General features: G+C 40.9%; 2 protein-coding genes across 11 annotated transcripts in view; one reads left to right on the forward strand and one right to left on the reverse strand.

Moving 5' to 3' along the window:
• Window positions 1-543: 543 nt before the first annotated feature.
• LOC123512104 (phosphatidylinositol 4,5-bisphosphate 5-phosphatase A-like) lies at window positions 544-13,658 on the reverse strand. 5 transcript variants are annotated; one of them, XM_045268331.1, is made up of 11 exons: window positions 13,539-13,641; window positions 12,657-12,689; window positions 12,141-12,195; window positions 11,815-11,946; window positions 11,267-11,492; window positions 10,882-11,057; window positions 10,233-10,457; window positions 9,026-9,179; window positions 8,001-8,138; window positions 6,845-6,930; window positions 544-6,618 (listed from the first exon to the last, which is right to left on the reverse strand). In XM_045268331.1, the coding sequence occupies exons 3-11, from the start codon at window positions 12,152-12,154 to the stop codon at window positions 6,531-6,533; spliced, it is 1,239 nt and encodes a 412-aa protein (XP_045124266.1). In that variant the 5' UTR covers window positions 12,155-12,195; window positions 12,657-12,689; window positions 13,539-13,641; the 3' UTR covers window positions 544-6,530. The 5 variants fall into 5 exon arrangements, with proteins under 5 accessions (XP_045124266.1, XP_045124265.1, XP_045124267.1 ...); XM_045268330.1 differs by lacking the exon at window positions 12,657-12,689 and having other exon boundaries at window positions 13,539-13,658; XM_045268332.1 differs by lacking the exons at window positions 12,657-12,689; window positions 13,539-13,641 and adding an exon at window positions 13,287-13,527.
• Window positions 13,659-16,740: 3,082 nt separating this feature from the next.
• LOC123511821 overlaps window positions 16,741-17,500 on the forward strand; it is a 21,234-nt gene continuing 20,474 nt past the window's right edge. Inside the window, exon 1 of one of the 6 annotated variants that reach the window (XM_045267867.1) lies at window positions 16,741-16,869. Coding sequence is in view for 3 of the 6 variants with exons in the window: in XM_045267864.1 (XP_045123799.1) it covers window positions 16,835-16,869 (35 nt within the window). In the remaining 3 variants the exon portion in view is untranslated. Of the gene's footprint in view, window positions 16,880-17,500 lie in introns of all 6 variants that reach the window. The other 5 variants (XM_045267864.1, XM_045267865.1, XM_045267866.1 and 2 more) reach the window with 5 other exon arrangements.

Below are 17,500 nucleotides of genomic sequence, written 5' to 3' on the forward strand. Positions count from 1 at the left end.
GGCTGCACCTCCATCTAAGCTGAGCATACGGAGTCACAGCAAATTAAGACAAAAGGTCAAGTTGGTTTAAAAAGAACAGCTTCAGGAGAGCGACAGAATATGAGGTAATTGTAAAACTAGTGGAGAGATTGTAGCAGACATGAGAAGGGCGAACCTCAGGGAAGAGACTATCTAACACTGCAAGGAGTGAGGAAAAAATGTGAGCCGTCCAACCACACCAGGAAAATATGGATACTGAATGAAATGATGATGATGATGATGATGATGATTTTTTTTTTTTTTCATGGAATAGGGAAAGCTGGGCAAGGGCAACAAAAGATAAAAAGAAAAGGCCCACTTGATTGCCAGTTCCCTAAAAAGATTAAGAGGGTTAGCCAAAAAATCTGGGACCAATGTCTTGAAACCTCCCTCTTAGAAGAAGTCAAGTCGTGGGAAGATGGAAATACAGAAGCAGGTAGGGAGTTCCACAGTTTAGCAGAGAAGGGTATGACTGACTGACTGATGATGATGAGCTAACACCATGAGGTCAATCGAGACACACACTAGTAATGACATATATATATTTCCGAGGAATAAACTATGATATAAACAACAGTCGTTCAAATGCCAGTGAACACATTTAAGTACACGTCTTACTCTATCATAGAACCAACAGGTAAACGAGCGTCATATCTGGCCAACGACTAGTGCGGGAATATAACAAGGCCTGTCTTGACCCTGACACCTGCACACCCTTGGAGAGGTCAGATCAGGTCATTGCCATGCCATTGTCACCTGATAAACTATTAACCAACATAACATCAGGAAATGGTTGGTGAGCTTAGGAAATACAAAGTTATGTGTTATGAATCTATAGCATATCATAACAGAGATAAGATAAATACATACAAATAAATTAATATATCAAGATTGCAATAGATAAATAAAATACTCCCACAAGATAAACACAGAATAGTAAATCAGGATCGCAGTAAACTAAAACATGTCTCAAAGTTAAGCCTCTTTAAAAACCATTGACGCAAAACACAGTCAATTAAGCATCACGGCACAAATCTTATAAAAAGTATGTAACAACAAACAATACAAATAAACACGACCCAACAAATCACACTGTAATGACCAAGAATGACCTGCTCCACACACACACACACACACACACACACACACACACACACACACACACACACACACACACACACACACACACACACACACACTCACACACTCACAATAAATTAACGCATCTTTCACTTCACTTACAAATTTATCAAACGCATCTCACTGTCTCACTCTTTCACAGACAAGCTTCCGACTGAGACATAAAGCTCAAAACTGACACAGAAGTAGCAACGTCTTTCCAAACACTGTAGGAGAATCAAGTGCACCACAGAGTCAAGCAACACGAGTTTCACAAGACACTCTCATCCTCTTCACTAAGGTTAAGATGTACAATATAGTAACAGTACAGTAGTAGTAACTTATCCTAGTAAAGCTTGGTAGTTCATAGATAATAGTACAGTACATACTGGCAACATTATGGGTTGTGTTACAAGTCTGCCCATGCAAGCCTTACAGTAACATTACCACAGCCATCACAGCAATGCGGCAAAATTCTTACATTCCTTCCCACCCCAGTACCCTTTCCTTTCCACCGTCATTACTATCACCCTAATGTTCAAAAGCCTTCTCCCATTGTGACCTATTGCAGCCAACACCTTCCCCTCTCAGCCTGGTTTAACCTAGTGCAGCAACACCCTTCCCTTCTCTCTGGTTGTTCGTCTGTTATCAAGACAAGGAAGACAGAGGGTCATTTAATGGTTCAAAGTACCTGTTGTGTTTCGTTTCAAGGCTGCCATTCAAGTAGTAACATTTTCCCCTCCACCAGCTCCCAGCACTGCTCCCGCACACAGTAGCAGTGGCAGTGGCAGTGGCAGGGAGTGGGTGGAAGGCTGAGCTTGCACAAGATTGGTGGAGAAACTGTTGCATGTTCATTACCTTAACTCACTCACTAAGACGACGATGATGCTACACAAGATTAAGACGCATCATAGCACTCATTGAAAAAATTTTTGCAATTCAAGATTCAGTTATGTATATTTCCTATTAAAAACAGCATTCTGAATAAAGCAAGCCAATGCATACAGTTATAATAAGCAATACAAGTGTCACTGAAAATAATTACGAAAAGAAATGGCCAGACTCATACAAAAGTGAAATTTCTATTAAGATGTTCTCGTCAATTATTACATTTCATCAATAAATTAATACTAAAAGTTGCAAATTGTACTGGCCTTCCATGGCACTCATGACAAAAACCACATCAAAGCAGAGCACAATCTCCCTCTAGTGAGCCAAGACAACAGGTAAAAGGTGCACACACTGACCACACTGACATGCTGCTCATTGTGGATACCAGATTTATCATATGTACTAACTGCTCCTCACCTCCTTATCTCTCTCTCTCTCTCTAGCCATACCACTGACTGAAGTGAGAATTGACTACTCTATTACAATTATTACTTGGTGCACACATTCTATATACAGACTGCTTCACCCATTAATAACATCTGTGTTCTTCATTTCACCATGTTTAACAATACAACCTCCATTAGCATATACTGTATCAGCATAGAGTGTAGGTACAGTATACTCGCACAGTAAGCTGCCACTGTATGGGTGGTACAAAGGCAGCCCTCCATTACCAGCCTGCCTCCAGTGTGCCAGCCTGGTGTGCTCCCTCACCATACGCTGCAGTGTCTACACCGTCCCCAGTGCAATGGAACAACAATCTTGGCGCTAAACAGTTATAAGACTACAAGTCCTGTTTCCTACTCTAGGATTCCTTTAGACTAGTGAATCTAAGGGTATTGTCCAGCTCCAAACCATGAAGGACTGATACATGGTCCAATGTGACAATTGCCACTCATTCTATTCAATTGCAAGCAAACTTGTTTCCCCCACTACAGACCACACAGCCACCGCCTGCTGTTCTCAGGACACACCATTACTGCCCCACCACCCACTCACCCTAAGAAGGCACTTCCCCCAGCTGCCAAAGTGCAAAACCTTTATAACTAAAAGCATCTGACTTGTTACCACATAAATCTATCTGTTCTTTTTACAGACCCAGTCACAAGGAAACTCTGGTTTACAAATGAACAATACCCTTGAGTGTTATTGTGAGAAACATCAAACTCTGTACTACTGTAGCTTATCTGGCAAAGGAGTAGTAGTGGTAGACTATAAGTGATGAGTTAACTCATACCTGGAAATCACACCTTCCTAAGTAACTAACCATATCTGATACAAATCAGTGTAAATGAACAATTCATTTCTATTTGTCAACACACACACAGCACGGCCTGTGTGGTGCAACAAAATCACACTGTAAGGAAAACCATCCTGGTAACTTGACACAGAATTGTAAATAGAATGAGTAATTCAATGTTGAGTTAAGGTCTATTCATGTTGTAACCATCTACAGTAACAATGTCAGCCTACTTGCTTATATTTCCTCAGACAACAATCCACACATGAAAAGCAGCTAGTTCTTGGATATAGATGAATAGATGAATAAATGAATAAATGAATGAATAAATGAACAAATATAAATAAAAGAAAAATGTTGTTCCAGTATATAGACATTATTATTACTGTTGTCATACTATTTCTTCTGTCAGTGTGAAGAAAGCATTTAACCGAGACAAAGGGAGATAATTCAGAGAGGCTGGTGAGCTCATTGCTAATCTCCAACACTGCCTTCACAATGATCAACACAGAACAGAATCAGTGTAACAGTTGACACGTCTTAAGACTTGTAGCGGCTGTAAAGACAAAAGCCTGACAGGTTATGAGGTTATAGAAAGTACAGTTTATATTCTTTGGGGCAACTGAGTATTAAGTACCTTTGGTTAGGGTTGCTTCCTTCAAAAACAGGTTATAGTCACTAGTCACCAGCTCCAACAACAAATATTCCACGAGTGTTGCAACGAAGAGAACACAAATCTTTGAAGTGTGACATTTCCTTTCTAGTTCACAGGTTTGCAATGACACACACACACACACACACACACACACACACACACACACACACACACACACACACACACACTACAATAAAGATGGCTCCTGTGCTACTAGCCACACCTCCTCACCACACTACAAAGATGGCAAGCTCACCATACACCCCACACCCCACACTACTCTTTACAGACACCACTTGAACTAATGCCCACACCCACACCACACTGCAACCCCCCCTCCCCACAATATTACTACAACTTTCCCCTCTCCACAGAATCAAGTGTCAGTGTTTCATGCAAATCAAATGAAAGTCTTTAATAGTTCAAATGGACCCGGTAACCTATTAACCTAGAACACTTTTCCTGTTTGTATAGTCATTAGTGTTTCATGTAAAGCAACTCAAATGAGAATAACCTTAATCAGAGATGCTTGGAGTTGAAGTAAACATTAACTGAAAACATATACATTAAAAGAGAGCAAAGAGAAATGAATGTTCCATATATGTTAGTGTTTGTTATAATACAATCCTAAAATATGTCTGTATCTCAATTACAAACATCCCTGCTAGAGAGCCTTCCATGTTCTTCTCCTTCACCTCACATTGCCAAGCAGTTGTCCCTATCATCCCTTCATCCTTATCCTCCTCAATCGTCAACACTCAACAGCAGAGAAATGAAGCGATGAGTTACTGAAGGCTTAAGGGAGTCAGTCTGAGGCACTACAGTCGTCTCATTAAGAGATTTATGCACCATATTTCTGTGTAGATTCAACGACACTTCTCACATGAAATGGTGCAACAAGAAATGCCTACACTTCCTACATTCTACAAACCAATGAAGAAGCAATGACTTAGTACACAAACCTCTCACTTTCAAGCAATACCTTCAATAAAACAAAAAGTCCAGCCAATAACACACACTGCTGACTTGAAATAATACAATGCTACACACTACTCATTATTAACAACATTGTACCTGAAATAAAAGAAAATGTTCATCTTATACAAATTTGAATGATAACTTGTACACATAGGCTGCACAAGAAGCAAGACCTGTTGAGTCACCTGGCCACACTGCCCAAGATATGCATGTGGTTGTCAGTGAGCAGTTACTCTGGATATGCAAGTCATGTACAACCAAGACCTTCCACTTAGACACAATGAGAAACTTACGACAACAGTAAGGAGACTTCAAGAGACAGTCAGCCTACATAAGGTAGCTCCTGAGAAAGCATTGTGTATGGTTGCATCAAGTAGTGATATCTCAGTCCAAGGTATTCCATGCTGATATGAATACAAATTAAGACAAACTGCTTTACATCAATTCAGTACAATAATATAACAACATCACTACTCTGAACAACAGTATAGTCATAATTAGATGTTGAGAAACCTCCACTCATTCCCTCTGTCTTGCACTTCACTGTCAATATTGTGTCCTCTTATTTGGTGAACTACTAATTGGAGTTTGTAAGACTGACAAGAGATCAAAGGACTCAAGACTGCAATGAAACTCAACACTGAGTGAAAGACAATCTGGAAAGTCACTCAAGTATTGCCTATGATTGTACATAAAGAAAACTGATAACTCCACCCCTTTCCACAGCAGACTTGAGATCAAGACAAGTGACGGCACAGAGCCATGCACCCTCCTGACGCCCAACAAGCCCACCAAGGCAGCGGTGAAGTCATCCCCAGGGTACTCGAGAACAGCTGTCTGGAGTGCAGTGTGTCACCACTCAACAGGTTCCCTCATCATTCAATGGTCCACTCTCATAATGGAAGAAGTACTCCCCATGTTACTTAGTGCTACCACACACGTCTGCCAACACAACATGCTCAAAGAAAAAGGCTGCATTGCCCAGAAATTGTAACGCTTTAACAACATTATTAAACTTTAAAAACATTATAACTATTTCCAAGAATAATGACAAATGGATAAAACAATTAAAATAACAGTACAGTGAAATAAAAATAGACCACTGTATTCAATTCAATACATTGACAAAAAAACAACAAATAAAAACAGCATCCCTGCTTAACTCTGTCCCTGCAGACGACAAGTTCCTGTGCTGCAGGCGGCGCGATATATGACATGTCAGAGCAACAGAGAATTGTCCCAGCAGGCAGACAGACAGACAGACAGACCTGGTGTGTCATTCAGCATTACTTCAATATCTGGTAACTGATATAGTACCTTTGTGCAGTGCTGGTGCCAAACAATGTGGCAACCACTCATTACATGTACTATATATACCTACATATATATATAGTATATATAAACATGTATATATGTACATATATATAATAAGATTCCATAATCATAACAGTGGTATTGCTGTTTCAATAAATTATCACAATACTAAAATTACATCAAACATAATAAAGAGAAAAAAGATCCAATCAATTTGGAAGTCTATAAAGAAGAGGTTTCAAATAGCATAAAAGAGGCCACCCTACGAGGACTCACCAGCTCCCTATGACTGAGGCAGGGCAGGGAAGGGGTCACTCATGCCCAGGTAGCAGCTGTACTTGCCGGAGTAGTACAGCAGCCGGTACATTCCTGCCTCCTGCAGCAGCTCGTCATTGAACATAAACTGATGGCAGAGAGAGAATGAAACAATGTGGATGAAGATGATGATATAAGGACTAGAAGAGAGAAGGAACAACATGCATCGGTGAAAACAATGATGATGTATTGACAAAATATGATACACAATTCTTCTTAAGACTAGCATGTCATGTTCTATAACTTCACCTATGCCTTGCCAACACCACCTCACCCTGCACCTCCTCACAATACACCAACAGCTTCCCACTCACCTCAAAGTTGCGTGGCTGTGGGCTCCTGGTGGCGGCTGTGGCAGGTACATGTAGATCACGTACTGGTGCACAGAGGTGAAGTCAACCTGCGGAACACAACAACACTGTCACACAAACAAATAAACACACGCACACACACACACACTTTGTAATGCTTATAGCTATCCTTTACTAGTTCTACAGCCACATCCAATACTTAAACTCGGAAAAAATTGCAAAAATGTATACTTTTTCATTGCTAACTTTCTTGTAGATGCTTATAAAGACTTCACACATTGCTTCTTGTTCTGCTGATTGTTTCAAGTCACAGTGAAAGGGTTAAAGCAATACCAGAAGCCTTCCTAGTGATCACTTGAAATGGTACAAGAAATGCCAATAATTTCTCTACAAACAAATCAAGAAGTAGTAAGTTAGTACACAAACCTCTCACTTTAAAGCAATACAAGAAGCCTTCCCAAAGATCACTTGAAATGCTGCAACAAGAAATGTCTACAATTCCTCCCCAAACAAATCATGAAGCAGTGAGTTAGCGCACAAACCTCCCACTTTAAAGCAATACCAGAACCCTTCCCACTGATCACTTGAGGACTGACTGGTGATGTGTTGGACAGTTAATCTGGATTCAGTCACCAACAAGCGTGCCTGCTCCTCAAGACAAATATATCTAACCTACAGATGAATTTCTCAGTGTTTCCTTGATGTTCCACAGTTAGGCACCACAACACCACCTAACCAGTACTCTTAGTTTTGTTCTTCACTCACACGATGGTATAATAACTAAAGACAACATGTGTGCGCTGCTCATTGCACTTGAAGCAACAGTAAATAAGTAAAAAAAATAACATAAAAACTGACTACATCACTTACTTTACATCACTAGGTAGCAAAATTAAGTCAGTTTTCTCACACACATCATTTCAGAAACACGAAACACAGCATCTGAAAAAAGTCAATGCACGATTCCTGGCCAACCTAAGTCAATAAAAACAAGTACTTCCTTAACCATACATGGTACACGTCACGCTAGAAGAAATCATTCAAACACTCCCAGCAGATCACAACACAACAAGCAGATTCATATGAAGATAATAGCAAGAGGCCCTGGAGGAGAAAAAGTGTTATTATGAGCTAGAGAGGCACAGAGGGAGTAAAATACCTTATAGATGGCAATGTAGTCAGCAGGGGAGGTGACCACATCTGAGTCGAGTGTGAACTTGACCAGACCACCTTCACCGATCACCCACGAACTTGGCTGCTCAAAGTGGACGCAGCGCTCCTCGTGGTTGGCAAACATCTATGGCACAAGGTAAGTTAGAAAATGGAGGGTGTGTGTGTGTGTGTGTGTGTGTGTGTGTGTGTGTGTGTGTGTGTGTGTGTGTGTGTGTGTGTGTGTGTGTGTGTGTGTGTGTGTGTGTGTGTGTCTTTCAATTTAAGTAATGTCTAAATAACAAATTCACTCAGGAAAGAAAGATAATTAAACCAAAAAGTCCCACTGAGATGCTAGTCCACAAACAGGGTTGAGAGCATTAGTGAGAGAGTTACATGTATAAAAAGACAAAATATGAAATTCCACATTATGTATAAGGAACAAAACTCTCACTCCGGTTACATGCATCCAGCAATACAAGGCAAAACAAGACACTCCACATTGCATACATAAATAAAAGCATAAGTAAAGTAGAGTCAAAGCAGTACATCAGCAAACAAATTAAATGGCACCACAATAAGAAAAAATAACAATAATAAATAATAACAATAACAAACAATAACAATAACAATATCAAACAGCATCATTATCTGAAGACAACACAAACACACATACAATTTCACCAATTACCTACAGAATGAAAATGAATGCAAAACAGTTTCTGAGTTAACCACTTCAAGACATCTGTTCCTTAATTTTGGATAACTCTTCACTTCTCTTTTAAAGGATCCAGCACTCAAGTGGACCTTTTTTTTCTCTTTTCTTTATATATGTATATTTCGTTGCCCTTGCCTGGCCTCCCTCCTGCAGGGGGAAAACAAAAAAAAAAAACACATACATACACACACACACACAATTACACACTCTCTATGATACAATAACTAACACTCCACAAAACACACACAGACACACCTTGATCTTGTAATGAGCTCAGACCAGCCAGCCGTTATAATATCAACAAAACAAACACACACCTTGATCTTGTAGTGAGCTCGGACTGGCCGGTGGTCGGACTGCCTGTACTCCTGAGCTGCTTCATACGTTGTCTGCTCCACGCCAAGCTTCACGTTCTCATAGGCATCAACATGGACCTGGTGGAGGATGCGGTCTGTCCACGCCGGCCGCCGCCTGTCATCGGCAACACATTGAGGGTGGCTGTCACATTCTATTCTGCATAACCCACCCCTCCCTCTAACCCTCCAGCCCCCAAATCACCCCCTTTACACCTGCTAAACACCCCCACACACCCTTCATCTTCATCATCATAGTGACTAGAGGTGTGCAAGCCTCACTAACACACTAACAGTGCCAGTGACTTAGACTTAAAAAATTTCCATGTGTTTTTTATTCTGTTCCTACCAAAATGACTGCTTAATGTCTTCAGTATTGGGACACATTTTTATCATATGTTCTGGGCATTACTGGACATTTATTAGGAAGGGTTTATGGAGGTCAGATGATTAATGGCCAGTCTTCACATTTCAATTCCCACATAAGTTTCTGAAGTTGTATAGAATCACCACATTGTAAGCAGAATGAATAAGAAAATGAGTCATGGTACTAAAGGGGTTAACATCTTCAGTACTGGGACACATTTTTATCATGTTCTGGACATTATTAGACTATTTTATTAACATCAGGAAGGGTCTATGGAAGTCAGAAGATTAATGGCCACAGTCTTCACTAATCTAACCATGGAAATATTAAACCATGGAAATATTAACCCCTTCAGTACTGGGACACATTTTTACCTTGAGATTTGTGTACGATTAGACCATTTTACTGACATTAGGAAGGGACTATGGAGGTCACATGATTAATGACTACAGTCTTCACTATTTCAATCCCCCACATAAGTTTCTGAAGCTATATAAAATCACCAAATAGTAACCAGAATAAACATAGAAATGCATCATGGTACTGAAGGGATTATTTTGACTCACGTACCTGATCACATTTTGTCATTGTTATTCTATTTATCTCTCTCCCATTCTATGCTTACTTCTTGGGTTATTTTGACTCAAGCATCTCTTCATATTTTGTAATTGTTGTTCCATCTGTATCTCTCACATTCTTGGCTTATTTTGTCCCACGCATCTCATTATATTTTGTAATTATTCCATCTATATCTCTCATGTTCTATGCTTACTTCCATCCCAGCAGGACAGGTCTGGTACTCACATCAAGTCATACTCCTGAGTGTCTTCCAAGTACTTGTAGGTGGGAGGGAAGGTGAGAGGTCCCTCGGTGAACATGGAGAAGGCGTCACCACTCTTCTGTGCCTGCTTTAGCTCATCCACCTCAGCCAACCTCGACCAGTTGTTGTCTGTGATGAACTTTGCAATGCCTTCTGTGGTCATGTGTCCCTCAAACCGGAAGTTCATGTCACCCAGCCAAAACACATAACTGCCAGGGAACAGAAATATCACGACATAGTAATAAAAGCTCTGTGCTCGTATTCAGAAATGCTTTGCTCTCTCACCACGACTGTTTTCCAAGGCCACAGAGATGATTAGCCAGGTTTTCAAGAGTGTTTCTCCTGTGAATAATGTAGAAATCTAGTCAATCTACCTCTAGAACTGTAAAAGCACCTTAATAATTCTATAAATTTAGATAAAACTTTTTGAAATAGTGGATATGAAACACAGAAGCATTAGAGAGTACGAGACAATATTCAACCTTAGCTTATCCATAAGACTTGCCTTCTTCACTGCATACCTGTTACTGTCACTGTTTATCTGTTACTATTCACCTGTTGCTGTCACTGTTTACCTGCCAATGTTCATAGATAAGCTCAAAAATAATGCATTAGTGCTCCACAGACACTCACTCATGGTAGAGGATGTTGCTGGTCTCCTGAACCGGGAACTGAGTGCCATCCACAATGGCATTGAAGTGGTCGACACGCTCCTTGTAGCCGGCATCGTGTGGGGCCAAGTGGCAGTTCACCACACACACTGAACACCCATACAAGGAGAATCTGATGCTGGTGGCTCCCTTGTTACCCTGTGAGTGAGGCAGAGCTGAATGGTTATGGTGCAGCCTCAGAGGAAATGTCACAGATCTCTCTCTCTTTCTACAAATTTTCTCCAGTTACTTTCATTCATATGATCTTTTACATGTCTGTTTATGCATATGATAAGTCTCTGGTTGCTGCACTCACTCTCACTCTCACTCTCACGCTCTCTCTCTCACAAAAACAGTAGCCAGCGTACCCACAGTCCTCCAAAGCCAGTCCTGACAACAGAGGTGTGGATGTCCCTGAGGTGGGGCAGGTGGTGTCTCTTCACAAAGATGTTGGTGACAATGCCCTGCAGTCTCTCGCCGGTCACTCTCACATAGTTGTGTGGCCCCACCACTTCCCTGAGAGCGTTGGTCCATGGCTCCTCAAATAGTGCATCCATGATCACATTCTGAGGCTGTGACTTCACCTCCTGCAGCCTGTCAATAGGGTTGCTGTTGACTTGTGTGAAATTATTGTATTTTTACTTACAAACTGAAAATATTGAATCAGTTACTCACCAGGTGAGTAACCAGGTGAGTAACCAGGTGAGTGCAAAGACAATGATGCAGTGCTGGCCAGTGTTACAAGACAGTCCTACCTTTCCCATCAAGAAATTACTGTGTGACAGAATAAAACTTGCATATGAAAGAGCTTTTGAAATTATACTGTACACTTTCACCAGCCCATTCTATCAAGCTTGAAGGGACACCACAGCAGTACAAGGGTTGGCAATCGTTGGTACAACCCAGCATGACGTACCCAATAATGTAAATGTCCGGCAGAGCAGCGTCCAGACCTCGCTTGATGACGGGACCTTTGCTTACCCCCAGCAGGGAGTGCAGGTCCTGGTCAGGCCACGTTGTCTCCACATTCCAGGTGTAGCAGGCCACTCTGCAGCAACAAGGACAGTTAGAAAGCATACTGTACCACAAAGAAACAAACTCCTACATCATAATAATAGTAATTATAATAATCCACCTATCTATATACCAGGCTGGCAAGGGAATACAAGGTGAGCCAGAATACTTTCTGGTTTGTCTGAGGACAAGCAGCAGCAGCAGCAGCAGCAGCAGGCCAGCACTTACTTTATGGTCTCCATGTCTGGTGTGTTCCTTGTCACAGCAAGTGTGTTAAGTGAATCTGGTGAAAGACGGAGTGTATTTAGTACGTCAGGCACATCTGTACATTCAGGGACAAAGTTATCTAAATTGGTAACAATGTAACCAGCAGTTACAAATAAGATCTAATGGTGTCTATCTCATCAGAACAAGGCTGGGGTGATTTAAAAGTTACAATGAAATGGATACTAAAGCTATTCAGCAAACACTCATGCTGACTGGTCCTTCATCACATCATGGCCTGACTCCACATGCCAGCACCAAGACACTCACACACTGGCATACTGGCACAGGGTTCCTCAGCGTGCCAGGACTGGTGTGTGGCGGCTTGGTGTGTCAGAAGTGGAGGTGTGTTGGGATAAATGCACAGACTGAGATTAGGCAAAGAGACAGGATTTTAATGAGGGATGTTGTTGTTCTTGGACTAAGCAAGTACTGACAGATGGTTGTACTTCTACACATGCCAAGACTGGAGCTACTAACTATAGGTGATGGGGATCAGTCCACTCAGGGATGCTGGAAGTAAAGAACACTGATCTTAATGAGCCAGAACCTGTCAGGCAACACTGCGGTGCCTCACGCCATGCACCGCCCTCTCACCCACACACCAGCACCACCAAGCTGACAGTAACACAAATTTTCACTACGCCAAATGGCGTTAATTTCAGGAGCGGACAATTTTCTCCAATGGATTACAAAACGTGCTTTGAGAGACGACAAGGGCTAACACTGGACACCATATCAAATTTGGTCTTTCTTCATGTTTACTGTTGGCCCTTGTCAGCAGCACATGAACGACTGCATGTTGTGTTAGCATACTCACTGTACTTCACTTGTACATTGTTTTTATGCACACTCAGCTTTTACAGATTGATTGATATTGATGCTTTTGAAAATCAACACATGACGCCAGAAACAGAGTTAGGTTTGGTGAGATCAAGTTTGTTTTCATTTAGTTAGTCTAGACACTAAATTGACCAAATTTAGCATTCATTAATAACCTAAGGAGACAAACGGCCATATCTAGCAAAGGAAGGACCACTTGTAAATTTTCTCCAAAGTTTTAGACACAGAACACCAATCAGCAATCTTTTACCTCCTAATCACCTTTACCTGACAACCTCCAGCATGTATTGAGTCACTACACACACACATACATACAACGCCAACAACCACAGTAACAGCACAGCCACCCCTTTCCCGCGAGCTGCGCCTCCACGGTCCATCCACACCTTACCGCGACACTCAAGGCCGAGGTGAGCAGTACCTGGCCTGACACACCTCACCACCACACACCACACACGACACACCACACCGTACCACGCGATCAATAGCGACTCAAACACTCCCCTGGCAAGCACTAACCGGCCCTCACGCCCTCGGAAATGCAGGGAGAAGCGGGCAGGGAGGCAGGGAGACAGTAAACACAGGAACACTCTGCTCAGCCCGTCACTCCCGTAGTTAACCCGCCACCCTCAATACTCACGAGCCTAATACTTTTTTACCCTGTTTATTTTACTCTATGCTATTTTCACTACTTATTTGTGATATTTGGAGGTTCTGGGATTTTTTAGGTAGTTAAAATATATGTTGTTTGCTAGCTAACTTTGAGTAATAGATTAAATACGTGGTGCTTTTTATCTAGAGAGAAAAGTGTTTTTTTTTTTTTTTCTTTTCTTTTAACCCGTTCAGTACCAGGACATGTTTTCATATTTAATCTCTTCAGTGCCATGACGCGTTTCCATATTTATTCTGCTTACTTTTAGGTGATTTTATACAGCTTCAGAGACTTACGTGTGGATTAAAATAGTAAAGGCTCTCAGGCCATTAATCTTCTGCCCTCCATAGAACCTATCCTTATGTAAACTAAATGAAATTGCATAATCATACCCAAATACTCGAGGTGAAAATGTGTCCCAATACTGAAGGGGTTAATTAAATGTTTCAGTTTACGCAGTGGCCAACAGATAGTTTAATTTATGTTATTTGTAAGATGTTCAGTAATTTTGGCTGACGCTTTACCACTTTTTAGAGAGCCAGCATTAAAGTAGGCCTTTTTATATATTTTCTTTTTTTTTTCCTTGGCTGGCTCTCTCCCCTACATAAAAAAAAAAAAAAACTCTGGAACCCGATCCCTGCCTCCTGTATTTCCACCCTTTTATGGCTTGAACTAATGAGGAAGGCTTCAATTAATTCAGACACTTTTCCTTAAATTTTTAATGTTTCTCTTGACATCTTTTATAGGACAGACATCTCTGCAAGCCGTTTTTTTTTTTTTTTTTTTTATTGTTGTTTTTGTCGCCCTAGCCCAGTGCCCTTCCTATAAGAGAAAATACATTAAACAGGAATGATCTATAGGCATTTTAAATCACATATTGTTATTTCAAACTGTTACACTTCCCTAATGATACAATAAGAAACTTTTTGAATTAGTAAGACGAAATGAAGCACAATGTTATATAAATCCTTTCAAACACAAAGCAAGATATGAATTAAAGTCTCAATAAGCAGACACACTATCTATTACGTTATCAATCTGTCTATCATTCACACTACTAATATACCAACACTGTATTAATGGCAAAGTTACTGTAGCTTAGTGAATGTCGGTCTAGTTAAACATGGTACACTACACACACAGCGACTTGCATCTTTAACCCTTCAGTGCCATGACGCGCTTCCATATTCATTCTTCTTACTGTTTAGTGATTTTATACGGCTTCACAAACTCTTGTGGGGGATTAAAATAGTGAAGACTGTGGTCAATAATCCTCTGGCCTCCATAGACCCTTCCTAATGTCAATAAAATGATCTAATCGTACATAAATCTCAAAGTAAAATGTGTCCCAGTTTTGAAGGAGTTACCGGTAAACATTTCATCTTCCCCTTTCCCTGCACAAACTGTTTCACGGCGCCACTGCTCTCAATCTCCACTGGCAAGTCACGCTGATTAATTAAAGAGACGGTATAGATGTATTCAATATAACATGACCTAGCATCTCTCTCTCTCTCTCTCTCTCTCTCTCTCTCTCTCTCTCTCTCTCTCTCTCTCTCTCTCTCTCTCTCTCTCTCTCTCTCTCTTTCCGCTTTAATACACCCAGACGTTTGCTAAGAGAGAGAACAAAGAAGCGGATACCACAAATGCAAACGTATACAATTGCTGATAAGAAGCTACAAAAGATCAAACGTAGTGTGTACAGTATAGATGATGAATAATAATATCTATAATCTATCAGAAGAACCGTAAAAAGAATAAGTAACCTTTGAAAAACCAGTGTTGCCTTAATTAGAGTCTTCAAAAATGTGATTCTCTTGTTAGTAATGTAGAAATGTTGTTCATATCACTAAATCGTAAAAAATGGAGAGAGAGAGAGAGAGAGAGAGAGAGAGAGAGAGAGAGAGAGAGAGAGAGAGAGAGAGAGAGAGAGATTATAGAAGGACGAGATAAGCATGGGATATGAGAACTTTAGAAACAAGGAGTTGGATAGATGGACATGAAGTGGGATCGAAAACAGATGTGTGACTTATTATTTACGCGTCAATATTTGAATTTCATGCCAATGTATATAAACACTTAAACACTTAAACACTTTATTATATTTGTCTGTAATACACTTATAAGGTTATGGTACAATAAATTTGAAGACAAACAGCCCCTTTTTTAAGCACAAGCTTTTTAGGCACACTTAATATCTTCTAAATACTGTAATACTTAACTAAGCTAAACTAAACATAATGCAAAAAAAAAAAAGTATTGGAAAAACAAAGGACTTGGGGATAACTGACATTAAGAGAACAGGAAGGAAAGGGAAGAAAAAATAAATAAATAAACAATAATTTTACATGAAAAAGACTACCTGCTAAAATTACTTGAGCTGACCCGTGGCTTTAGTTAAGAATAAAGGTAAGAATTTAAGGTTTCTTCACCGAATAGAGAGCCGACTGTACATACAATACACACCCATCCTTCTTATACAGTTTCAATTTCATCTATTTCAGTGACAAAACGTTTCTGAAGCCATGAGCGAAGGCAACAGAAAACGGAGGTACCAGGGAGGGGTGACTGCGCAACATTGCCTATACGTACTCATGGAAGCTACAAGTATATCAACAAGTCTTCCTTTATCCTTTCATCTGCGCCCTCTTATGCTCCTCGCTTCAACACGACCATCGCAGCATACTCTCACGCTCTCCTGGCCGCACCTACACTACGCTAAAAAGGCTCTAGCTAAAGTGACAAGGGTTTTCAAGAGTGTTTTTTACAGTATAGTGACAGATTAACATAATTTCTATACTTTCCTCAGATGCAATACTGTGGAGAAACAATTTAATCCTCTGCTACGCGCAAAAGGCTTTAGTTCAAGTGACAAGGGCATTCAAGAGTGTTTTTTATTCGTATGGTGACAAATTAATATGATTTCTAAAGGATAAGCAGACGCAACACACTTGGTAACCATCTGAATCATCTCTGTGGCCTTTGAAAACAGTCGTGGCGAGAGGGCAAAGAGTTTCTGGTGACGGGCCATCCTACAGTGTGAACGGAGAGAGAACAGGCGAGAGAGGGACAAGAGCGCAGGCGTGGAGGGAAAGAGGGAGGGAAAGGGAGTTTGACATTGATTTTCCAACCAGTGTCAGCCGGTCAGGAGGAGAAGCAGGCAGGGATGTCCCGGCGAGGAGACAACCCCCTGGAAGACCTGTAAGTGCCGGTAAGACGCCCTTCCTTCATGGGGCGTGGTCAGGAGGAGCAGGAGGAAGTGGTGGTGGTGGTGGTAGTAGTTGAACGGTAGAGAGGAAGAATGCAAAGGGCGTTTCTTGTATTCTGATGTGGTTTAGTGTGTCATAACTCCCGTGTGTGTGTGTGTGTGTGTGTGTGTGTGTGTGTGTGTGTGTGTGTGTTTCTAGTCGTCCTCCTGAGAAATATGTGAGGAAAGAAAGAAAAGAAAGGAAAGGAAACAGACACAAGAAGAAGAAGAAGAAGAAGAAGAAGAAGAAGAAGAAGAAGAAGAAGGAGAGCTGATTAATAGAATGCATGAAATGAGAACACACACACACGCACACAGACACATTAATCACCACCCACCACCACCACTACTACTACTACTACTACTACTACTACTACTACTAAGTCAACCATCAATACTCTTTCACGTGCTACTCCATTACAGACACCGAAAGAATGTTTATGGTAGTGGTGGTGGTTGTGGTTGTTGATAATTGTTGTTGCTGGTGTTGTTAATTTTTGTGCTGTTATTGTTGTTGTTTTAGATCTCAGTATTGGGGTTGTTGTTATTGTTGTTGTTGCTGCTGCTGTTGTTGTTGTTTCAGTT

This window comes from Portunus trituberculatus, chromosome 32 (genome assembly GCF_017591435.1).
Source record: "Portunus trituberculatus isolate SZX2019 chromosome 32, ASM1759143v1, whole genome shotgun sequence".
NCBI lineage: Eukaryota > Metazoa > Arthropoda > Malacostraca > Decapoda > Portunidae > Portunus > Portunus trituberculatus.

What these genes read in the sequence shown, in the direction of transcription:
- LOC123512104 (XM_045268333.1), bottom strand. An exon ending in CCAGACATGGAGACCATAAA is followed by an intron (nt 11,947 to 12,140) that starts GTAAGTGCTGGC and finishes TTGTTGCTGCAG; the next exon opens with AGTGGCCTGCTACACCTGGA. An exon ending in AGCAACATCCTCTACCATGA is followed by an intron (nt 10,458 to 10,881) that starts GTGAGTGTCTGT and finishes GTTCCCTGGCAG; the next exon opens with TTATGTGTTTTGGCTGGGTG.